This window comes from Micrasema longulum, unplaced genomic scaffold (assembly GCF_059751315.1).
Source record: "Micrasema longulum isolate JH-2025_06_02 unplaced genomic scaffold, ASM5975131v1 h1tg001358l, whole genome shotgun sequence".
Taxonomy (NCBI): domain Eukaryota; kingdom Metazoa; phylum Arthropoda; class Insecta; order Trichoptera; family Brachycentridae; genus Micrasema; species Micrasema longulum.
The window spans coordinates 231,746-258,861 of record NW_028278544.1 but is presented as its reverse complement, the minus strand read 5'-3'; the positions used below and the strand labels follow the sequence as shown (position 1 = coordinate 258,861).

General features: G+C 33.8%; 1 protein-coding gene across 2 annotated transcripts in view; it reads right to left on the bottom strand.

The window, feature by feature from the left end:
• Nucleotides 1–27,116, bottom strand: part of LOC148275710 (uncharacterized) — a 62,899-nt gene that overhangs the window by 17,894 nt on the left and 17,889 nt on the right. For both annotated transcript variants that reach the window (XM_088235313.1, XM_088235314.1), the window contains exons 4-8: nt 7,163–7,222; nt 5,463–5,538; nt 3,551–3,623; nt 2,351–2,971; nt 1,485–1,696 (exon numbers count right to left, since the gene is read on the bottom strand). In XM_088235313.1, coding sequence (XP_088091439.1) covers nt 1,485–1,696; nt 2,351–2,971; nt 3,551–3,623; nt 5,463–5,538; nt 7,163–7,222 — 1,042 coding nt within the window. The remainder of the gene's footprint in view (nt 1–1,484; nt 1,697–2,350; nt 2,972–3,550; nt 3,624–5,462; nt 5,539–7,162; nt 7,223–27,116) is intronic.

Here is a 27,116-nt window from a genome sequence, read left to right as displayed (position 1 = left end):
GACTACCGGTTTCGGGACACCTTTCGTATACTAGATACATTATTTCGAGACCAATATTCAAGAGAGATGAAAGAATGGAAATGTGGAAATCCAGGCATTTTTTAAAATTGGATTTTTTTTCATGTGGGGGTGCCATTTGTTTTTTACTTGCATATTATAATTGAGGGTATTGGAAGCAAACAAAAACTGAAAATTAGTTTTTGATGCCAAAATAAACTATGCATAAAAACCCATCTACCTAAATAATAGCGTAATTCAAATCCGTCTCTAAATTACAATATTTAAATCTGTCCAAATGTTTGTAGAAAAAAGACTGGATTTCACCACCTTGGGAGTCATAAGGATTAACAAATTACAACAGCGATGGAGAATACCTTAAAGAAGGGAACATGGAAGTCTAGGCATTTACAGGGCCCATGACCTGTCATTGGCCACTTAACACACTATGTAACATTCCACATTTTGCCTATGTTTGAACATCCATATTTCTTACATTCTTCCATATATTAATTTTAGTTAAGGTATTTTCCATCCCTGTTGTAATTTGTTGATCTTAATGACTCCCAAAGGGGTGAAATCCAGTCTTTAATTTACAAACATTTGGACGAACTTAAATATTGTAATGAAAGCAGCTGGTCCAAGATGAAGTTTTAAAATTGGATTTTGGATTGTTTTCAGGCGTTGCCTAGTATGGAAAATGATTCGGCCGGATGAATCTCTTCACAACAATAAAGGTTTCAGCTCTTTGACTTCACTTAAATCAACGTATGGGAGCGAAGTATGGAATTGGAAAAATGATGATGAAAGTTGGCTAAATGCTGTCGAGATGCGATCCCTCGGGCGAATGTGTGGTAAAACGATGTATGATAGGTGCACAAATGTCGAGAACCGTGAACTGTGTAAGGCTTAGACACGCATTATCGGCAGAATCAAGAGAGGGGCGCTGCGTCGGTTTGGACATGTAGAGCGAATGGACAGCGAAAGAATGGCTAAAAGGAACGACGATGCAGAAAACGAGGAAGACCGCGAAAGACATGGCACGATCAAGTCCATCGAATACTTGAAGATGGACATGTCGACAGTAGGAAAGATCGGCGTGCGTGCGTGCGTGAGAAGATGTATGAATGTAGCGTTGGGTTTAGTAGTTTTACCTGTAGAAGAAGCGCGGTAATGATCCTCCCAACGCTGCTGCGTATTTTGTTTTATACAGACTAATCATCTTACCGTCGAGTAACAACAATGATGAGGGTACGCTGCGATTGGTGTACGAATGCGGTGCCTTATGCACCATTTGGTGCGAAAAGGAGACTGATTGTGGTGATGAAAATGATTAAAAGTGAAGCGTGTCGGTAAAATCGAAAAACGCGGAGCGCCTACAAAAAACGGCAATAATAAAACGGGAAATTTAAAAAAGACCGCTCGAGTCAAATGGCAGTTGATTCAGAGAGCAAAATATGCCGATGGGTAAAAAGGTGCATTCCTACCGGTGTGCGTCCGCTTGTGCGCCTTGAGATGCGACGACTTGGTGTACACCTTCTCGCAGCCGTCCACGTCGCACGTGTGCAGCTTGCGGCGCGCTCGCGCCAGCGCGAGCCGCCCCTCCTCGCCGGGCGGCGGGGTGGGGGGCGCTGGCTGGCTCGCCCGAGCGGGCGGCGCGCTCCTGCCGGCCGCCCGCGGGTGCTGATCCGCTCGCGTCCTAAAGAGAGAAAAAAACGTTAATGAGGAAGTTCGGTGGATTAAAAAATAAAAATGTCAACAGACAATCCATCAAACCATTATCGTTCTTATTCTTAAGGGCGGAGGTCAGTGCTATACAAGATCCTGACGTCACTGCGATCTGTGAAGTTTTAATGTGACGATTTACTAAACTAAGCCAAAAAAAAAAAAAAATTTGTGTATCTTATTCTTATCGATATGATTTTTTAAGTTTTGTAATTTTGAAATTAATCCGCCCGTGATGTCACTCGTTCTTGTCGGTGAGTTTTCAACCTAAAAACCTTCTAAAACGAAAACTACGTAAACCTAATAAACATGTAGGTTTAATTGGTGTCCCGACGATAAGAAAAGTGCGTCTCTAAATCGGTAGACATAGAAAAGTCAAAAGGTTGTAAGTTTAAACTCATGAACCTATTTTTTCAAAGTGAGAATATCACTTTTGGATCATGATTCTGACACTAATTCATTTTTAACACCTCTCAAATAATATTCAAATGATTCTTTAAAAAAAATTGGCGGTAACAAAAGCGCAAAAGATGCGTCGGAAAATATCACAATAAATAATAAATATAATTGAACGATGTAACATGGACTGCTTTCACGTAAGATCAACAACATAAATATATCCACTGACCTGTGTTTATCGCTTGCATAATCTGTATGCAAAACACTTCTCCCACCGCAATCAAAAACTGGTTCCCCATCAGCCACGCCGTCGCTTCCAGCGACCTTCTTTCTCTTCTTGGCGTCATCTTCGAGGGTCATCCTTTTGCAATCGTCTTTCCCCAACAGGCCATCGAATTTAGCTGCGTTTTGTCCGTCGTCATGGTCAGAAGGGGTCCTCGACCCAGAGCTAGCTTTCACGGCCGTCGGGGGCGTGAAATGCTTCGAGAACAGGGCACTGATGGCGTCGGCGTTTTTCAGCATGCTCGCGTTAATAGCGTCTAGATTATTCAAATCTTTACCGCGAGCTGGTATTAAATCGCCATCGGCCTGACAGATGATCCTCGCATCCTTTTTGATACTTGTTTTGTGGATTTTTTTCATTTCGTGACTTGGAATTTCCGAGGTCGTTTGGCGTTTCAGCGGCTTTTCGCCGTTCGGGGATCTCTTACTCTGCGGAGTTTCGCTGTTCTTGTACGCGCTGTCGTTGTTGTTGTTGTTGTAGCCGAGGGTGGGGAGGGCGAGATGGGGAGGGGGGCGGCTTCTGGATGTCACGTGACGCCTTTGGTGCTGGATGTGAGCGCGGAGGAACCTGGGAACAAAATTTTAAATCATCATATAAATGAGACATCATATTACATAAACATATTTCTCTTCATCATTTTTTTAACATCATTATATATTTTTATACATAAATATATACTATTTACCTAAGTATTAGTTTTCAATAATAATACATACAGTTTTTTTATTTTTTCGTTTAATGTTATTCAAAAGTGTTTTCTTAGTTTTTTTTTTTTTAACCGGTTCAAAGTATTTCTAATGCTAAATTATCTTTTTTTATCGACAATTCTATAACTGGTAATATTGAGGATATTCTGTTAATGAAGCCAAGTAATTTCAGTGATTTATTTACTGTATTATCTATATGCTCGTTGTATGTCAGTTTATAGTCCAAAACAACTCCTAAATCTCTGATGGACTTGACTACATCAATTTTGGAGTTTTCTAATAGGTACTCGAAGGAAATTGGTTGTTTTGTTCGATGAAATGACATTATTTTGCATTTTTTAATATTTAGTTCTAATTTATTGACTTTACACCATCGGTTAAAAGAGTTAATGTCTGATTGAAGAAGAAAGCAGTCTCACAAATAAAAAAATGTACTTACAATTCTTCTTTTAACGTCTGTAGAGCGAGCAACCTTGCCTGAGGATCTAGCAAGCGGACATTTCCAGATGAATCTAGGAAATTAAGTTAAAAAACAGTTAGATTTAATGTTAAATAATAATAATGATAATGAACAGTTTTTGATCAACTCTTTTTTCAACTATTTCTCCCACATCAAACAATTTCATAACCTAATCATTGCGTGCAAGGGTTGCCTACTAAAAAGCTTGACCTGTTGATCAACGTATTTCTTTATTTTATTTTATTTATTTCGAATACAAACAGATGTACAGGTTAAATGAATATTTAAAAAAAAAAAATTATATAAAATGTATACATAGTAGGGCCTGCCATCCAATTATATGTATTCACTAAATAATACTGTAATAAAGCGACGACGGCTTGAAGTTTAAACTATATAAATAATAAATAACCTATATATTAAAATAAGATAAATATGGACAAAACAAGGAGATAGTGGAAAGGAAAAGAAGGAAATTGATAAGGAGTGGTAAAGGATGATTGAAGGAAAGTGAGAGTGGAAAATTGCATTTGATTTAATGATTAAACGAATTATGAATGAAGAGCATGAATCAAGCCTATTAATTCTCTTCTGTACATATTGTATGGAGTGTTAAATATATAAAGACTTTTAAATTTTTTGTTAAATGTTTCACATATACGAGGGATCGTAGAATGTTTCCTATGATTAGTTTTAAATTTACGAATATAGAAAATATCAGAGAGTCTAGTTGGCCTGGAGGGGACACGGTAAGCAAGTAGATTAATGAGTTCCGGGGAATCGAATTTATTATTGACAATTTTATAAAGCAGGATCTGATCAAACATATCTCTTCTGTGTGCTAATGAAACAAGGTTATAAAATTATAAAATTTTAATGAAGCTAAATAATTTTTAATAATAATAGCGATAGTTGGAAGACCAAGCTACTTTTAATCTTAGAAAAATTCTTATTGCTAAAAATTAATGTCTTTCTTTTACCACGTGAGCGAGACCGCGGGTAAAAGCTAGCTTAATATAAAGCAAAAATCAGCAACAAAAAAAAACATTTCAGTGCGAAAAACTATATAATGTTTTTTATTTAATGTTTTAAAAAAACGTCAGTATTGAGGAAATTCAGTGTTTTTAAAAATAAAAAAAAATGGTTAGACTATGAAACTAAATCAACTCGTTACGCCATATTTACTATATGTGTGTACATCACATGTACTAGGTTGAGGCGTTCAAATTTATTTGCTACCGACTGGGAAAGAATAGGAAATGAAGAAATAAGGCGGCGAACCAGAGTCGTGGATATCATAAATTGAGCAGCAAGATTAAAATGGCAGCAGGCAGCACTTAGCGAGGAAACATTGTGGCACACACAGAATAATAAAGTGGAGACCAAGGGTAAAAAAAGAAGGGTTTGAAGGCCACAGAAAAGATGGGTCGATGACATTGCATCTATTGCCAGTAAAACGTGGATGATGAAAGCGGGTGATAGGAAGGAATGAAGACGTTTGGAAGAGGCCTTTATCCACTTGTCCAGCAGAGAAGAGAATAAAACTAAAGAAGAAGATAGATTTGAAATTTAGACCTGTAAATGCCGAGACTTCCATATTCAACAAATTTAGATTGAAATACTCGTAACTCCCTAGCGAGGAAATCCGGCTTGTCTACAAATATCTAGACACATTCAAAACTTTACTGATTAGCTGCCTTTTTGCTTATGCGGGGTAGCACAGCTAATATAAGCTTCGGTGCCAGTTCAGGGGCTACGAACTATTGCAGTGTAAAACGACTATTCAAACTAGCATAGCACAAGATGAAAATCTTGACCTTGCTAGGAATCAAGCCCGGGACTTTGGGCATGATAAGCGAACGCAAAATCATAATATGAAGATTAATAATACCTGTAGTCTGCCGTCTCCTGGCCTTAGGACGAACACTCAAGTCTACAGGTTCATGTTGCTCGGGAGGGCCGCTAGCCTGTAACAATGAAATAACACCATTACGATAAAAATTAAAGGTGCCACGAATAGTGATTTGGCCGAATACCAAAAAGGATTGTACCCTTCTTCTTCTCTTAGTGCCCTGTCAGGTATCCCAACGTTGGCAATCACTCTGACAAAAGTCTCTCTGTCCTAAGCTACCCGGAAAATCTGCTCCACAGTCCTGAAGCCAGTCCAGTCTCATATATTTCGCGGGACATCTGTCTTCTTCCAGCCCCTCGGTGACCCTCAATCTTGCTTTTCAAAATTAAACTAAGCAAGTGATACTTTTCACCACGCATTATATGCCCCAGATACTAAATTTTATGAACTTTTATGGTGGTTAAGAGTTCTCTGTTCGTTCTAGCTCGACTTAAGACTTCTGAGTTCGTTATCAGGTCTGTCCAAGATATCTTAAGTATTCTGCGATGCAACCACATCTCAAAAGCCTCCAACCTGTTCATAGTATTCACCTTCAGAGTCTAAATCTCACAGCTATACACCAATACAGACCGCACATAACATTTTACCAATATTTGCCTTATTTTTAAGGTGAGATTAGAATTGCAGAAGAGGGATTTCATTCTATTAAAAGCAGCTCTTGCTGTCTCAATTCTGCATTTAATTTCTATATCTGGGTCGAGGGTCTCTGTTAGAATGCTGCCGAGGTACTTAAATTTGTCCACCTTTTCAATGTCACTACCCTTTAATTTGAGAGAAAATGCGGAGTAATCAAGTCGGCCAAATGTTATCCATTTTGTTTTACCAACAATAATTGTTAAACCCAGTTGTTCGTCAAGTGCATCCACACTATTTAACAGCACCTGAAGACCGTGTTGGTATCCGCCAGCAAAACAATTACCTTTTCTTAAATGTTCTTCATCTCTGTTGTAATATGTTAATATAAACAGCTCCCCAGGGAGTTGAATGCAGTCCTTGTCTACGAAAATTTGGACAAACTCAAAATATTGTTAATATTGTTATAGTTGAAAATATAAATACGTCTGTAAATAAATGTTGTCCCTAAGTAGGTTTTTTACAAAAACTCCTTGGGAATATTATATAAAATTATGTAAAGTGTTTTCAATTTGAATTAAAAAAATATCTCAATAAATTGTGAGGGTGCGATACGTTTACTATGGCAGAGACATCAATACAAGGTTGCGCGCGAAACCTATGAAAACGCGTGAACATATTAATTATAACAATATGATTAACAAATTACAACAGGTATGAAGAATACCTTAGAAAAGGGAATATGGAAGTATAGGCATCTACAGGGCTTATGACCTGTCATTGGCTGGTTTAAGTGGCCACTTTACACACTGAACATGTTTGAACATCCACATTTCTTCATTTCTTCCATTTGTTGATTTTAGTGAAGTTAAAGAGCTGAAACCTTTATTGTTGTGAAGAGATTCATCTGACTGAATAATTTCACATACTAGGCAACGCCTGAAAACAATTTTCCAATTTTTAAACTTCTTCTTGGACCAGTTGGTTTGCATTATTTTTTTATTCATTTATCATATCCCGAGGGGATGAAATCCAGTCTTTTGTCTGCAAACATTTGGACAAACTCGTATATTATAAAAATATGACGTTAAGAAATGATAACCTACCTCTCTTGTAGAGGGAAGCATGGCACTGCCCGTTTTCCCCTGCAGGATCTCACACCCATCCTGTGAAAAGAAATAAGAGGTGTGAATTTTATCATAAAAAATGCGACCATAGTCCTTAAAATACAGTTTGATTAGAATGTCACAAAAATCGCACTTTTCCCTCTTTCCAATTGTTCCAAGAAGCTAAACTTTTAGACCTAAGACAAATATATTGTCTTCAATGTTTAAAATATATATTTAAGAACCAAAATTTATTTACAAGTAATTCAAATAGATCAAGTCAAAGAAGGAATCGTGTGTTAGAAATACCACATTGTAAAACGAGGCTCGCTCAGAGACATGCATATTTTATAGGCCCAAAAATTTTTAATTATTTTTTTAATGATAATATTTCATTGATTCCAAACTTTCAAAATTTTCCGTCTTTTAAAAAACATGCACTATCCTGGATTCAAACTAAAGATATGAACTCTTTTTTTCTATTACTTATTTTGTTGCCTTAATAATAAGGAATATTTTTGTGTTTTGTAAAAATATTTTTTATTCCCTTTTTTAATTAGGTACTATAAAAAAATACCATATTATTTTTTTTGGAATTTTTTTTTCTTTCTTATGTTGTACAAAAATATAATAACTGTCCATTGTTTATTATAGGAGCAAAAATTCACTAACATTTTCTTATATACCCACGAACAGGCCATGCCTTTGTGCGATTTTTTGTTTACTATTTTTCTATTAATATGTACTTCGTTGATATGTAATTATGCTTTATTTTTTTAATACTCTGTTTTATTATTATGTTTATTGTAAGAAAACAATAAAATTTAAATAAAAAATTTTTTTTTTAAATGTCAGCAAAAGTGACGACATAACTTTGTAGTAACGTCTGAGGAGAGATTTATATCGACACACGAAAAATCATTCGTATAACCATATAGATATCTATCATACAGGATTACAATTATTCAAAAATAGTGTATTGAAAGCTTTTGAATAAAACTCCCGCTGACCCTTTTTTCTCTTACATCACTTCACATTCAGACATTCATATTGTTAATTTTAATCTAATTTTTCTACTGAAATTAGTATTACTGCGAAAATCGCTTTACTGAAATTTACCAACTACCTTTAGTTTTGAAAAATTAGAAATTGAAAAAATAATATTTTCAGGCATTGCCTAGTATGTAGGTGAAATAATTCAACTAGATGAATCTCACCCGCATAAATAAAGGTTTCAGCTCTTTAACTTCACAAACATCAACAGATGAAAGAATTGAAGGAATATAGATGTTAAAATATAGACAGAATGGTGAATGTTACACAGTGTGTAAAGTGGCCACTTAAACCAGCCATTGACAGGTCATAAGCCCTGTAGATGCCTGGACTTCTATATTGCCTTCTCTTAAATGTTCTTCATTTCTGTTGTAATATGTTAATATAAACAGCTTCCCAGTGAGTTGAATCCAGTCCTTGTCTACAAAAATTTGGACCAACTCAAAATATTGTTGATAAATTACCTGGTCCACGAAGAAGTATAGAAATTGAAATAATAATATTTTCAGGCGTTGCCTAGTATGTAGGTGAAATAATTCAACTAGATGAATCTCACCCGCATAAATAAAGGTTTCAGCTCTTTAACTTCACAAACATCAACAGATGAAAGAATTGAAGGAATATAGACGTTCAAATATAGGCAGAATGGTGAATGTTACACAGTGTGTGTAAAGTGGCCACTTAAACCAGCCATTGACAGGTCATAAGCCCTGTAGATGCCCGGACTTCTATATTGCCTTCTCTTAAATGTTCTACATTACTGTTGTAATATGTTGATATAAACAGCTCCCCAGGGAGTTGAATCCAGTCCTTGTCTACAAAAATTTGGACAAACTCAAAATATTGTTGATATCAGTCTTATGTTATTGCAGTACGTACTCGTGCCCGCCATATATGATTATTTATAAAATAAACACACGATTCGCTACGCGTTTCTAACGGCAATTATTTCAACATCGTTCTTTGGTCGCTGGTTCTGGGCAGACACGATTCGATACGGTTTTCCGTTGTCTCAAGTACGATTCTGAACACAGAGACAGCGGCTAAAAAAATAGTAGTAAGCAGGCAATTAGGTTTATTGGATCCATGCGGGGGACATAGTACATAAGTTGTTTGATTTTATCGAGTTCGATAAGCGTGGGAACTTAAAATTCATCACATCACACCCCTATCTGCCGATTTTTTTTATTTAAATCTTAAATTAGGGCACACATATCATACATATTGTTATGTGTGTTCTAATAATAACATTGCAAATATATTTAATCTATAAATTGTTTATCACATATGTCTTGACCATTATTTTAAATTTTGACATGTTTTTTTCTTGATAAATATTTTTTTCCATTTCGTAATACTTTTGAATTGCTTTAAATAAAATGGAATTTTGTGACTTTGCCTTTTTCCTAAATGAAAGTCTAATTTTGTTCTTTTCTCTAGTATTGTGATCGTGTTCATGCTGGTTTTTTATTAGAGTTTATAATTTTATGAACAAATATCATTGTATTGTAAAATATTCTTTGTTTATATGATAATAATTTCATTTCATTTACCATCGACTTTACCCTCGTATATCTGTTTTTTTTCAAAATGATTCTAAAGGCTTTATTTTGTAATACAGTTAGTTTATCTATGTTTTCTTTGTTTGATAAAAATAAAATGCTACTACAGTAGTTAACGTGTGGTTCAATAATTGCTTTGTAAATAGTTTTGCAAGAGTCCTTATCAATAAATCTTCTGATCCTTCCCAAAATTGATATTTTTTTTGCAATCTTATTTATTACCATCTTAGCGTTTTGGTTAAATGTAAGTTTTGAATACAACATAACACCTAAATATTTCATTTCAGTGACTTCATTAAGTTTTTCATTTTCTATTACAATTGATGGTGTAATTTCTATTCTTTTGTTTCCCAAATTCATATATTTAGTTTTGTTAACATTTAATTTTAATTTATTAATTTTTAGCCACAGTGATACACTATTTAGATCATGATTTAGTCTGTCCATAATTGTTTTATAATTTTCTCCCGATATATATATATTAAGGCATCGTCTGCAAAGAGTCTTATTTTTGAATATTTTAATGTTTCGACAATATCATTAATTTATAAAGTTTGCAAGCGTAGATAAGGCTCTCAGAAGGCATCCGCGGTATATACAGTATTCAAATCCCTTCATGAAATGGCTCCGAGATACCTATCGGATCTTTGTATAAGGGGAAATACCAAACTAATAAACTTCACAACAGAGATGAAGAACATTTAAGAAAAGGTAATATAGAAGTCTAGGCATCTACAGGGCTTATGACCTGTCAATGACTGGTTTAAATGGCCACTTTACACACTGTGTAACATTCACAATTCTGCCTGTATTTGAACATCTATATTCCTTCAATTCTTTCATCTGTTGATGTTTGTGAAGTTAAATATCTGAAACCTTTATTTATGCGGGTGAGATTCATTTAATTGAATTATTTCACCTATATACTAGGCAACGCCTGAAAATGTTATTTTTTCAATTTCTAACAGCCATTGACAGGTCATAAGCCCTGTAGATGCCTAGACTTCTATATTACATTTTCTTAAATGTTCTTCATCTCTGTTGTAATATGTTAATATAAACAGCTCCCCAGGGAGTTGAATCCAGTCCTTGTCTCCAAAAATTTGGACAAACTCAAAATATTGTTAATAAACTTCAATCTAAAACATTTAGGTTTGTAAGTGAAAATTTTTGATGGAAGTTTATTGTAATTTGTTATAGAAATAAAAGACGAGTGATACTTTAATCCACACATTTGGATATCCAGTGACCGGTTTCATCGCTTTCGCGACATCTTTGAAACTGGTATCTTCATTAAGTTAACTTAACTTCAATCTGTTTTCAATGCAGCAGCGAGGCTTAATACGGGAGTAAAACAATATTCTCACATCTCACAACATCTTCAAGATGTGCACTGGTTTAAAAGCCCAGAGAGAATAAAATACAAGCTTTGCTGGACAGTATTCAAATCCCTTCATGAAATGGCTCCGAGATACCTATAGGACCTATGTATTAGGAAAATTACATGTCAAAGAAAATCTACTCTTAGGTCGGCATTTGATTCAGGCAGAGGAAAACTTGTCGAAATTCGACGCTCTCGAAACACTAGATGCGGAGATCGTGCCTTTGCCTTTGCCGTTGCCGTTGCCGGCCCCTCTGCCTGGAACCAATTGCCTTCAAACTTACGAATCATCGACAGTCCCAGTCAGTTCAGATCCCAACTAAAATCTCGCTTCTTTAGTTTATCATACCCTCAATTTTAAATCAGAAAATATAATATGTCACTTTAGCTTAGTTAGAATGTAAGATTAAGTATACAATAGGGTGGGCCAGTACTATTTTTTTCCGAATTTTGAAATGAAAGGGGTCTAAAAAGTTGCCTTTTGGATTACTTGGAATGCAAAACATTAAAAAAAAAAATCGATTCTACTTTTAGCCCTCAACCAGAGCTTGAAGTTTTCGAAAAAGTCGATTTTTTGCGCTAAATCATTTCGCATTTAGGTAAGAAAACCAGTACAATTAAATTTTATAATGTGCATTAAACCTTATTGAATACGCATCTAAGGGCGTGAGTTGCACTTTGTTTTGTGATAAATGGGTAGCATTGTTTAAATGAGCCATTGTTTGCGTCAATATTAGCCAGGCGCTCAACGGAATCAGTTCCACGGAGTGTAAACTTTTTGCATTTCGGTAGTTGTAAAACGTGTTCGAATTTGTAATGAGATTAAGTTATACGAGTATCTTTACTAACAAAAAAATAATTTTATCAATATAGATAAATTACAAAATGTTCAGACACTGATAAACTTCAAACCTCGGTTGAGGGCCAAAAGAAGTATGAAATATTTTTTTAAATAATTTTTACGCTCAATGTGATTCAAAATGCAACTTTTTAGACCCCTTTCACTTTGGTGTCTAAAAAAATAAAAAAACTTCATGCATCATCAGCCCACTCTAGTATAAAATCGTCAAGCGCCCTTGAGGTGATTTTTAACAAAAATGGCGCTTTATAAATCAGACAAATATTATTAATATTTTATTATGGCTAAGCCAACCGTATCGCCTCCGCTTGATGACGGTTGTCACCGGAGTTTGCTGCGTCCGTCTTCTTATTACTTCATTCCTTATAAAGAAAATCACCGCACATCCAAGAGACACCTGAGACACCTCTCAAAACTCTGTGTTTTGTTGATTTGGGCCCTAATGAGGTGTCACAATTCGCATCCGTAAAGGAGAATAGGTGTTATGCAGGCGACATTTGGTTTTTACTGAGTAAATATCCGATCTCCATACAGCCTTCATACTGTCGAATGTGGCGCCTGCTATTCCTAACCGCACTCCCAGTTCTTTTCGAAAGCTGTCACTTTCCGTAACATATACTCCCAGGTACTTATTTGAAACTCTCGACCTTTTCGATGACTTGGTTTGACAGAGTCAGGGTTAGTCAGTTAATTAAAATGCAATATTTTTATTTTTCGTTTTCACAATTTTTTGATTTTTTCTTTCATCTCATCTTATTCATTTACATATTTTAATATCTCAAAAGGTATAAACAATATTTTGAGTTTGTCAAAATTTTCGTAGACAAGGACTGGATTCAACTCCCTGGGGAGCTGACAACATCAACATATTACAACAGAGATGAAGAACATTTCAGAAAAGGTAATTTATTTTTATTTTATTTTTATTTTCTTTTATTTAGGAAACATACAGTACAGTTACAAAGTTTAATATTTTACACAATTGGACTTAATTCTAATGGACCAGTGAAGTTTCCATATTAAAAAGCAATTAAATATATAAGTAATATAGAAGTCTAGGCATCTACAGGGCTTATGACCTGTCATTGGCTGGTTTAAGTGGCCACTTTACACACTGTGTAACATTCACCATTCTGCCCATATTTGAACATCTATATTTCTTCAATTCTTTCATCTGTTGATGTTTGTGAAGTTAAAGTTAAGTTGTTGATAAATTCACCCGGTCCATGAAGAAGTATAGAAATTGAAAAAATAAAATTTTCAGGCGTTGCCTAGTATCTAGGTGAAGTAATTCAATTAGATGAATCTCACCCGCATAAATAAAGGTTTTAGCTCTTAATCTTCACAAACATCAACAGATGAAAGAATTGAAAGAATATAGATGTTCAAATATGGGCAAAATGGTGAATGTTACACAGTGTGTAAAGTGGCCACTTAAACCAGCCAATGACAGGTCATAGACTCTGTAGATGCTTAGACTTCTATAAATGTTCTTCATACAAAACAAAGCGATGAGGATAATATTAAGATGTGGGAGACGAACAAATGTTAAGAAAATGATTCAACTTCTAGATATCATGACAATTGATCAAAGAATCAAATTCAATGTTGCCAATGAAATAAAACAAAATTATTAAAGGAATAGTTCCGAGATATTTTCAAGATAAACTAAAAAATAATGAGTTCTTTCATAACTATGCAACAAGAGGATCTAAAAATATAAGACTGGAAAAAAAATCAAAAGCAATGTCCCAGAACTGCCTTATGTACAAGGAATAAAACTGTTTGAAGAAATGCCAGAAAGAATAAAAAATGAAATTAATGTAAATATATTTAAAATTAAATGTAAAAAGTATATATGTGAAAAATATTAGGTAGTAAATAGTGTAAATAGTGAATATAATTAATGAAAATGTACATATGAAACAGTGAATATTATAAATTAGGATTTTAAGTGTATAATAGTGATAAATAATGTTAGAATAAGTATAGATGTAAATATTGTGTTGTAAATATATATTAGACTATGTAAATACATAGAACTAAATAAATAAATAAATAAATAAATAAATAATAAATAATATGTGTTGTAATATGTTAATTTTGATGGATTTAATTTAAATTCATATTTTTTATAGATTTAATTTTTACCTTTTGATTTATTTTTTTAGTTGCAAATATGAGCACCCCCTATTTTTAACATAAAAGCATTACAACCAAAATGTTTTTTTTTCTACACCTTTGGTTATTTTAAACTTGAGTTTTTTTTAATACTGATTTTTTTTTAAAGCGACTGTTGATCATTTCTGAAGGGAAGATGCTCAGTCCTACGCTTTAGGTGCCAGTCCAGGGACTATGAAATATTCTTATGTTAAAACACCGATATAAAAATGTCAACCATGTCGGGAATCGAACCCGAGACCCCCTGCATGGTAGACAAAGGCGCTGACCACTACACCACGAGGCCGACATTTTTGTTTACTCATTTAGTAAAAAGTAGATCTATTTTTCCTACACGAAACAATGGTATTTAAAAAAAAACAATAACTACTTAAATGTTCTTCATCTCTGTTTTAATATGTTGATATAAATTTTTTGACAAACAAAAATTCACAATTTAAAATTGCAAGGATACATTATTAGCAACTTTACTAGGCACAAAAATGCATGTTTAAAGGCTACTAATATATTTATTAATTTATTAATGGTTGATGAAGTTAGTTCATAACATCTTAAGAACTAATAACTAAACTTGTAATAACATTGATTTTTTTTATTAAAAACTTTGAAAAACACATTTTTTCTAATTAATTTTAAATTTTCTTTCTATTTCTATATAATATTAATGATATATGAATCTAATTTTGTCGGCCTCGTAGTGTTATGGTCAGCGCGTTTGCCTACCACGCAAGAGGTCATGGATTCGATTCCCGACATGCATTATAGACATAATCAAGAAAGGGGTGCTGCGTTGGTTTGGACATGTAGAGCGAATGGACAGCGAAAAAACGGCTAAAAGGATCTACGATGCGAAAGTTGATGGATGCAGAAAACGAGGAAGACCGAGAAAGACATGGCACGATCAAGTCCATCAAATACTTGAAGATGAACATGTCAAAGGTAGGAATAATCGGCGTGCGTGCATGAAAAGATGTATGAATGTAGAGGAAACGAGGTCTGTATGCAAAGATAGTGATATGGCGTTCTATCCTCTTTGCCTATCCCTACGGAGAAGCGGCGCGATGGTTTTTTGTTGTTGTAGTTGATATGAAATATTGATTTAAAAGGGTGTTTTCGCACTAGAACATTTTATAGTCCCTGGACTTGAATCTGAAGCGTAAGACTGATCATCTTACCTTCATGTACAAAAATGATCAAGATACGCTTTCATTGGTGTACCGATGCAGTGCCCCATGCACCATTAGGTACGGAAAGGGAATGGTGATGCTGAAGAATATAGGTTTATAATATAAATGAAAAAAATCGAGTGCGGCCCTTTGGTCAGTTAGAAACGAATAACAAATGCCAGTACAAAGCGGGAAAGATTCAGCGGTTTAATTTTTTAAATCGTAATATTTCGCTGTATAGGTGTTTTACTCTAGTTATTCTAAATTTCGCAATAGATCGTGGTGCCGTAGAGCATTGTGAGTTACCGCGTTAATGCTGGTTCCCACGGTGGGTCGTCGTTGCGTTCGCGGGCGGTGCTATACTTGCTTCACTCGCCTATGTCCGATACATACGAGACGGAAAAGTTAGTGGGGCACCTCGTTAATTCGAAAGATTATGTAAACGGCGATCAATTTACTAAGCTGGTACCGCGAAGTAAGCCGAAGCTACACATCCTGTAATTATAACGGCAATAAATTCACGATTCCCATAAGTAATGTTTTGAGTATGTCCAAATGAGACAGGCTGGATTTCCTCCCTGGGGAGCTATTTAGATCTAAATTTATTGCAATGGAAAAGGAAACATTTTTGAGAAGAAACTATGAAAGTCAATGCATTTACTTTATTATTTTAGGAAATAAATATTTATTAGGAAAATGGTTTTTGCGAGGAATTCAGTACTATGAAGAAAAGTAATTTCGCCTGAGTTCGATAGGGATCATGTTAGGATCTGCGTTAGGATTTTGCCGGTAGTGTCTTGATGATTTGATGTTCCACTGCGATTTGTTATAGATACGTATTGTTTTTCTTCTGTTGATTGAGTGCATGTTGTATAGGGCAAATTATTCTAATGTTTCCTATATGTATTTGGGTTTCGTGTCGTTTGATTGATTTGTTTGTATTACTACGTTCTTCTTCCTTTCCGATGCGGGATCTAGAGCGTACGGCCGCGGTCTCAATTTAGAACTAACACTGTATTCCTCCACTGTAATACTGGGAAAATAGAAAAGGGTGATTGTGCTGACCATGTGTATTTGATTGATCACAAACTGACAAAACTGCAGTGAGGGGTACAATGAAAGTTTTTAAAGTTTATTTGTTTTGTTATTTTCGCGGTTTGATTGTAAAGAAATATTAAATTTTCGCTTAATTAGTTTTAAAAAAATAAAAATTTAATTGATATGCGAAACTGAAGAAAGACTCAAGTCTTTATGAACAGTTTCGGGAAAGGGGTGGATGCTTTCATTGTAATGCATTTACTGGGATTATGAGGGTAAAAACAAGAAAGAAATGTCATTTTTTCTCCCTTAAATAGTTACAATTGTCGAAGAAAATGTTTAATATAATGAAAAACTGATAAAGCATATATATATGTATATTTAAATTGAAATTTGTTGCAACAGAGAGGGAAGGAATTTTTGAGAAGAAAATATGATAGTAGTAAAGTCAATGCAATCAATGCATTTACAGGGATTATGATCTATCATTGGCTGGTTTAAGTGGCCACTTTACTCACTGTGTCATAAGCCCTGTAAATGCCTGGACTCCCATATTATCCCTTCAAAAATATTTTCCCTCTCTGTTGCTACAAATTAAAATAGAATGCTGTTTTTTACTCGGGTTCAAAAAATTGTTTTAATAATAATAATCACGGTTTATTAACAAAAATAACAATATTTACTTTATCTACTACATACACACTTAGGTAATAGATTTCTCTGGATCATGTCTAGTCTGCCTAACTAGGTACAGCCTGTTTTAAGGCAGACATTTTTATGCAAAAATAAACAATAACATTACTACCTACTAGTAAATTTACTATACAGTTATACAATATTAAGTTATACTGTTTAAGAATATATTTTGAGTAAATTTAAAAGTATATTTTTAAATATTTCCTTTTTTGTTGCGATCTAATTTTATGTTATTGTATTTGATTGTTGTCGTTACAATGTATGTTTAAATGTCCGTAAATCTATTAAAATAAAATAAATAAATTGAAACGGTTTCCTCAGGAAGAACGTTGCGTAGGCGACAGTAACTTTATGGTAAAGTATTACTTTTGTAGTATGTGTACAGATAGTGGAAGCCAAGATCCGCGTCCGAATGTAGAGCACGTTTGTATTGCCTGGGGACGTCCCTACGAGATACGACTAGACCAGGGCTGTCGTTGAAAGGCTCCACGATCTGACTTTTCTCTATATAAACTTATTACCGCATTTTCTCCCTGGAGATATCAGTGGCGAACGGTGATTTTATTTACAGGTAAGCTATAAAAAATATAATTTATTTGTACCTACATAGAAGGTACATAATATAATGTAAGTGATATATTTATAGTGATATCCGTATATAACTCCCCAGGGAGGAAATCCAGCCAGTCTGCAAGCATTTGGACTCAAACATTGTTGAATTAACTACCTGGTAAAAGGAGAAGTATAAAAATTGGAAAATTGTTTTCAGGCGTTGCCTAGTAGGTGATTTGGTTCATCCGGATGAATTTCACCCGCATAATAAAGGTTTCAGCTCCTTTACTTCACAAAAGTCAACAGATGGAAGAGTTGAGAAAATGTGGATGTTTAAACATGGGCAGAACGGTGAATGTTACACAGCGTGTAAAGTGGCAACTTAAACCAACCAATGACAGGTCATAAGCCCTGTAAATGCTCAGACTTCCATATTCCCTTCTCAAAAATGTTTTCCCTCACTGTTGCAATAAATTTAGATATCTTTATATATATAATTCTTCTGTGCGTGTGATGTCACCGAACTTCCCCTAAATGGCTTAACCGATTTACGTGCGGTTTTCATAGAAATGTAGATCTTTGCGGTGTGCATGTTCATATATGTTAAAATTTTAATCGGATATGTAAAAAAATTTAGAATCATATTTTTTTTTTCCATCGACGTACCAGGGTTAAATTTGATGATAATGCATATACAAAAAAGGAAGGATGTTGTTTTTTTGTGTTTAAAAAAAGGTTTCTTTATGAATGTTTACAAACAACATCCGCTTTTATGGATCCCAATCAGATGATTTTTTTTTAATTTCTATAAAAAAAATACAATTCTCTAAAAAAAAGAATTCAACTAAAATATTTCAATAACTTTTTCGTTAAAGTATTACCGGAGGCATAATTTTAAGTAGAAAAAAAGGAAAATGTCACAAAAATGTATGGGGTTTTTAAATTAGGTTTTTTTTTTTTAAAACAGAAAAAAATAAATTTGGCCGCGGCCACTTTTATGTTAAATGTATTATCTTCAAATTATTACAGCAAATTTTTGTTTAATACTTAGTCTTTTTTGAGATCCCAGATACCTAAGTTTAGTCTAAATTTGAAATGGCGAATCTGCCGGTCTAAAAGTCATTATATTTTAGTTAAATAAAACTTTAAAGGATATTTTTTAACAAAAATACCTTTAAAAAATATTGTTTTTATCCAATTTATGTTTTTCGTTTTTTTATTATTGCCCGATTAAAAAATACATTCGTTTTAAAATGGCAAAATCGTATGATTTCCTAATTTTGCGTTCGTTTTAACCGACTACAGCCTTAATCACCCCAATGAACTCTAAACTATTTTTAAAAAACCTGAATCCGAGTAAAAACAGCATTCTTTTTTAATTAGTATTGTTGAATAATTATTTTCTGTTTTTCTTTTTTATCCGTAGATTTTTTTCTCATGAATATTCGAAATAACAATAAATAACTTCAAATTACCAAATAAATATAACAGTGTAAGTCACTCTCCCAGCACAAGAGCTAGTCTCTTTTATGAAAGTTAGTTTTTTAGTGTTTTATTTTATTCAGAAAACATAGTCATACATAATAAATATTAATAACAACAATTTTCTAACACAAAAAGACCAATTACGTTTTCATAAATTATGCAAAAGATCAACATATTACAACAGAGATGAAGAACATTTAAGAGAAGTTGTAATATGTTGATATAAACAGCTCCCCAGGGAGTTGAATCGAGTCCGTGTCTACAAAAATTTGGACAAACTCAAAATATTGTTGATAAATTACCTGGTCCATGAAGAAGTATAGAAATTGAAAAAAAAATATTTTCAGGCGTTGCCTAGTATGTAGGTGAAATAATTCAATTAGATGAATCTCACCCGCATAAATAAAGGTTTCAGCTCTTTAACTTCACAAACATCAACAGATGAAAGAATTGAAGGAATATAGATGTTCAAATATAGGCAGAATAGTGAATGTTACACAGTGCGTAAAGTGGCCACTTAAACCAGCCATTGACAGGTCATAAGCCCTGTAGATGCCTGGACTTCTCTTAAATGTTCTTCATCTCTGTTGTAATATGTTGATATAAACAGCTCCCCAGGGAGTTGATTCCAGTCCTTGTCTACAAAAATTTGGACAAACTCAAAATAGTGTTTATGCAAAAGACGTAAACATTAAATGGGACAAAAAAATATAATAAATAAGAAAATAATAATTTTTAACATTTGCTTTCTCCATGGAGGTTATCATTGGTTATAAATAAAAATACCGAATGCACACTCCGAGCCATCTACGCACACACACATGTACGCACATATAGAACATACACAAACATATACATTACATGCGGCACATATGCATAGCATGAACCACTCAAGATGTACATTCAGCAACTATCCCAAATAATCAACTCCATGAAGAAATTTTCTGTATAAATGCAACGCGCAGTTAAAAATGTCTATATCAATACTGCCGCCATAGGAAAGAAGGTACTGACATATGGCTGTGAAACTTTTGTGTTCACGAAAAAAAATTTACACAAATTATCAGCGACACACAGAGCCATGGAAAGGAGAATGCTGGGTATTTCGTTGAGAGACGGAAAAACCAATACATGGATTAGAGCGAGAACAAAGATCGCCGATGTGGCCCATAGGGCTGCCGACCAGAAATGCAGCTGGGCTGGTCATATAGCCAGAATCACAGACTCTAGAGCGACCAAAAGAGTCCTGGAATGGCGACCCAGACCGGGTAGAAGAAGTGTCGGCAGGCCTCAGACAAGGTGGTCTGATGACATAAGACGAGTTGCAGGAAGTGGTTGGATGCGGTTGGCTCAGAATAGGGAAATATGGAGAATAAAGGGGGAGGCCTATGTTCAACATTGGACAAGAGACGGCTGATGATGATGATGATGAAGAAAGAAGGACGCTTCTACATAAAACAAAAAAACGGAGAAAATAAATATTTTGTATCTCGGAGATTGAAAAATTCGCTGTGTGAAAAATACTACAAAAATTAAGTATATTATTATGCGACAGTATGTATTATGGTTTGTCCTAACGGAATTTATATATTAATTTTAATCAATTTTACATATATTTAAAAATTAATATTTTCATCTTCTTTTCAGTAAAAAAAACACAAAATATGTTATACTTCAATAAAAAGACGTTTCTAGCTAGGAGCGCCCTTTTTATTTAATAATTTATTTATTTAGTTCTATGTAACATAGTCTAATATATATTTACAACACAATATTTACATCTTCACTTATTCTAACATTATTTATCACTATTATACACTTAATATCCTAATTTATAATATTAACTGTTTCATATGTACATTTTCATTAATTATATTCACTATTTACACTATATACTACCTAATATTTTTCACATATATACTTTTTACATTTAATTTTAAATATATTTACATTAATTTATTTTTTTATGCTTTCTGGCATTTCCTCAAATAATTGTATTCCCTTGTACATAAGGCAGTTCTGGGACATTCCTTTTGATTTCTTTAATTAAGTAAACGTCTTTCTTTTTTAGTGTTAATATGCCAATTGCTTCTACACAACTAAATAAAATAGACGTCACTGGCCATTTACTGTTTTTCGAACTAGTAACGCCGACCTAATAATCAATTAGCTTTGAAATTACCAGCAGATCTTAAATTTAGTTGAAAACGAGTGGATACATTCATTTCAGATGTTTTTAAAAACGGAATAGAAGAAAAAATAAGTATTTTAATCAGCCTTTAATAATTATATAAGTCAGAACAGACTTTTTTATTAAGTAATCTCCGAGACTTTTTGCAGTTTAGTCTAATTTATTAATGAAATAGGGTTGTGATTATTTTAGGACAATAATTCTCGTACCAGTATATGCGTATTTTTTTCCTGATTTCAAATATGTATTTAACTCATTTTCGAAAAAAATGTTAGATGCGTCCGTCTTTCTTATGACGGCAGAATACTGAGTCCATTATAATTCTACAGGTACGTCTAATGAATGAATTCGAGGTATAATTGTTTTTACAAGTTGGTATATAAAAAAGGGAATTTAATCTGGTATAGCGAAGAGGACAACGGGAACCAATATATTATAATATTAAAAATTATAAGTAGATTGTAATAGAAAAAAGAAACAGGTATAATTTATAATGATAAAATGAAATAAAATAAGAAAAATGATATGTGCCTACGAAATCTAAAGTGTTTACCGTAAGCGTGCTACGTAATACGGTTTTGTAAGCCCTAAACTAGGTGTCAGACGGCAGTGCGGATAAATTAAGTGCTGGGGTAATATGGCAGTGCCATGCCGATATAAAGGTACATCTTATAGTGCCATATTAACGATGCACGCAGCATCGGGCGCCTCTCACATTGAACACATTTTCCTTCATTATAACGAGTGTTCCTAGTTCCAACAAACATTCTCTTTACCAGCACAAAGAGACAGAATAAGTTAATTTATTATTTTATTTAATTTATTTAGTAGATTAAGTTTTTCTACTGACATTTCTTAGTGGAACTGCATTTTAATAATAATAATAATAATAATAATAATAAAAGTGTCAAATCATATCTTTATATATATATTTTGTTGTTTTCATTGTGTGTTTTGTAATATAAATAATATAGATGTACATAAATACCTTGTTTTTAAAACTGTCTGAATATTTGTTAATTATGTTTGTTTTTTAAGTGAGTCTTCTTTGTTTATTTTCAAATGTAATTAAAAAAAACTAAATTGTTAAGTGTCCTCGGCACGGGAAACCCCAGTGAGGTCACATTATTTTTATTATTAATTATAGTTTGTAAGCGAAAAATATGAATAAATAAATATATATTTATAATTCCTCTGTACGTGTGATGTCACCATACTCCTCCTAAACGGCTTAAAATATTTACGTGCGGTTTTTAGAGAAATATAGATCTTTGCGCTGTGCGTGTTCGTAGATATTAAAATCTTCATTCGAATATGCAAAAAAAAGTTAGAAGCATACATGATTTATTCATCGATCTACCAGGTTTGCATTCGAAGAGAATGCTTTGGCAAAAAATGGAAAGAAATGGAAAGACGTTTTTTTTTTGTGAATAAAAAAAAAATATTTTTGAATGAAACAGCGTTTGTTTTTTGTTGATCTCAATCAGATTCTTTCCTTAAATTCCTTATAATTTCTACCTATTTATTTATTTTTATTGAATTTTTGGTAGAACTAAAATAATATTAAATTCAATACATTTTAAAAAGTCGTATTCCTACATAAGTACCTACACCTCTTTGTTGGTGAGACGACCGGAGTTTGACGTTTGCAAAAAAGAGTTCCATATTTGAAAACATATTTATTTTATGTTTTGGAATTCAACCATAAACAAGTACCTAGGTAAATACTTAAATTCGATATTTTTTTAGTATTAAAATTTTTTAGTTTTGGAATTCAATCACGAACAAGTACCCAGGGGCAAATCGTCAAAGTAAGCGATTATGCACAGCTTACCATTATATTTTACTTTTAATAATAATAATTTATAGTAACCGTGTTTATGGGAAAATAAATAAAGTAATTGTTATTTATTATAAATCACCGTTTATATCTTTCTACAAAAAAATATCTATAAAGTGCGCCCAGTGCCGGCGCCCAGCCCATTCTTACTGAACAATGAAACTAGCCGATTACCTCAGCTTATTCTTCCATACAAAAAAGTACACGGTATTTTTCGTCTTTAACCCAAGTCGGCTTTTTTAGAACTAAAACAAACTCGCAGATTACAAATATTTTTAGAAGATTCTCTATTTGGAAACTAGTACAGTGGTGCCTCGCATAACGAACGCCTCGCACAGCGAACGCTGCACACAACGAACTTCCTTTTCGTTCATTTCACGATTCATACAACGAACTTCGCTTCACACAACGAACTTCGCTTCACACAACGAAGTCGCCCACTTCACACGATCACTGCCGATTTATTGCATCCTTCCGCGCAGGCAGCCGTTAGTCACTCGTTGAAGAGGATGTAGAGGAGCTTATTGAGGAACACAAAGAAGAGCTGACAACTGAAGAGCTCCAAACACTTCTGGCCCAACAACAGGACAATGCTCAAAGGGAAGCGTCATCTGATAACGAGGAGCAACAATCAAACAATCAACCAATTCCAACTGCTGACATCAAGAACATCCTGGTCAAATGGAAAGCAGTTCAGGAGTTTACCAATGCCCACTATCCGGATTCCGCTGAAGCAAACAGGATCAACGACCTGTACTCCGATACTCTTGTCCGTTATTTCCGGCAGATGTTGAAGAAAAGAGAGAAACAAACGACTTTGGACAGGTTTTTCACTGCACCATCGGCCAAAAAGCGGAAAATGGATGAAGATGTGCAAGATTCGATTATTTCTTAAAATTAAAAAATGTGTGTTTTTTTCATTATGTTTTTAGATGTATCTAAATAAAAATAATAACAAAAAATTTATCTTTTTTTTATGTCATCTTACCATATTTTATGCTACAGAACGAATTATTTTTTTTAACATGTATTGTTATGGGAAAACGCGTTTCACATAACGAACTTTTCGCATAACGAACTTGCTCCTGGAACGAATTAAGTTCGTTGTGTGAGGCACCACTGTATTTCGAACATTATTTCCGAAGGACTATTTTTCTTTGATGGGATACCGTTGACATATTATGTATCACATAGTGGCGTTCGCAGTGACCGTTTTAGGCATTATTCATTTTAAAAGAAATCGGCCAGTGCTCAAGTCTTGACAGTAATGTCAATGACAGATCATAATGGAAATATCTGCCGAATGTCACTGTGGTATTTGTTAATAAACTTTTGTAGAAGTTTAGTATTCTAGTAAAATAGTGTAGAATAAAGCTACGTATATCGCGTGGTTAGTAATAATTGTTGTTTGAGTTGATTTTCACAGAACCACAGAAAAAGTAGTAATTTATAATTACATTACTTACATGTCATATAAGTACTTATATGTAGTACAAATTAATGAAAATTTTTAATAGATTACCTATAAAATAAATCACGGCTCGCCACTGCAAGTACCTCGGTACCTACTTATTAATGAAAAGTTTTTTTTAAAATCTAATGGCAGGTAAGCCAACGTTCGGACAGGATAACGTCTGCCGGGTCCGCTAGTGTTTGATAAAAATACAAATGTTAAATTCCTTCACACATGGAGCAAAGGTAAAAAATTAGATAAAGTTCAAATTTTAGAAATAAACCGCTTAAAGAATTGCCCCGATAAAATAATATTAAGCGATCAGGTAACACACGTTCATTCCCCAGTATTGTATCTGGGGTGGCGATTATAATTTGCGTGGATATTATTTGACTGAATCCGTTGATCTGTGTTAAAATTTGCGGGGAAATAAGAGATGCGTTGGGCGGAGATGGAGAATGCGGAACCGAACAGTATGCGGCTAAACAAACTTCCAGTTCAACTTCGTAGACTTATTTATTTATTTATTAACGGACATTGTCCATGTATACAATTTATAAGGTTTAAATATTACAATAAAAAAATGGTTTAAAACATAAAAAAAAAAGAAAGAAGCATTGACAAACATAAGGGACATCGAGACAAGATCTGGACTATTTATTTAGTGCTCGTTTAAATCGTTGTAAACTTAAACCAAAAAAGTCCAGATCCTGTCTTGAGTTAACAATACGACAAAGGCGGGTCATTGGAGAATTTAGGCCATAGTTTGTTCTATGCTGATCGATGAACAGTACTTCACTGTTTCTCAATCTACGAGTCGGAATATTGAATTTTACTTGTCCCAGTAATGATGGAACATCGATTATACCATTTAGTATGCCGAACATATATATGGAGTCAATATTAGTTCTACGTTTTTGTAGACTAGAAATATTTAACATTGACTCTATTTCAGCATAAGAATAATTATCTCTCTCTAGTCTGAGCATCCACGATATTTTTCGAAGCAAGCGATGTTGGACTGATTCAATGTGATTTATGCGATTGACATAGAATGGAGACCAGTCCACGGAGGCATATTCTAGAAGAGGGCGAACAGTTGAGCAATACAGAGTTTTGATTGTACGGACTTGAGTAAAATCAGAGGATATTCTGTTAATGAAGCCAAGTAATTTCAGTGATTTATTTACTGTATTATCTATATGCTCGTTGTATGTCAGTTTATAGTCCAAAACAACTCCTAAATCTCTGATGGACTTGACTACATCAATTTTGGAGTTTTCTAATAGGTACTCGAAGGAAATTGGTTGTTTTGTTCTATGAAATGACATTATTTTGCATTTTTTAATATTTAGTTCTAATTTATTGACTTTACACCATCGGTTAAAAGAGTTAATGTCTGATTGAAGAAGAAAGCAGTCTTGTAAAGTTTGAATTATTTGGAGAATTTTGTTGTCGTCCGCGAAGAGCCAAAAACGAGAGTAAGAGAATGATTTAGCAACATCATTAATAAACAAATTGAAAAGCAGGGGTGCCAAATGAGCACCCTGAGGTACACCCGATGTAACATCAATACTGGTTGATAAATAGTTATTTATCCGAACCTATATTCCTTTCTCTGAAATGTTCTCCATCTCTGTTGTAATATGTTAATTTATTTATTTATTAGGAAAAAAAACATCAGTTTTTACATTTATTGCATACAGAAAATAAAAATATTTACAAATTAAAATTGTAAAAACAGTCGAAAAATTGTACGTAACAGGTATCAAAATAAAAGCAATTTAAATTTAAATTTAAAATTGAGAAATGTTAGGCATTTAGAAGTTGCAGGTAAAAAATAAAATAAAAATACAAATATTTATATATTATAAAAATAAAATAAATAAAAACAAAATAATATGAAAAAAATAATACAGTTATATTAAAAAAATGTACGACTACTACAACTTCCATTGCCTCACTTCCCCGTGGGGGTAGGCAGAGAGAATGGACCGCCACACACTTCCATCCTAGCGTACATTCCTAGCTTCTTCCACATTCATACATCTTGTCATACATGCCCTCGGTTCTGTCTGCTTTCGACATGACCAGACTTAACATTTTGTTTGATCTGATCATGCCACGTCTTCCTCGGCCGTCCTCGTCTCACGTTACCGTTCCCCGATGTTTAGGTCTGATAAACACCAATAAAGATGTTATAATAATATTTCCGAATGAATGCAAAAATTAAAAGTGAAACGTACACTCTGTAGATTGAAGATTAGTTCGGTTCTCACATAAATTAAGCGTTATGTTTTACTTGTTATTGGTAATAGGCTTCATGACATTGCTGCGGGCGATCGCTCATGCCGCACTATGAGTATCCGAGGAGTTGGTTGCTTAATAACGTCCAATACCTAATTATAATTACCTATACGTAAACTCGTCAGTTTGGAGACTTGGAATAATTGCGTCAGTGAATCCACTATCATCGTTCTCCTTTCCGCACCCAGTG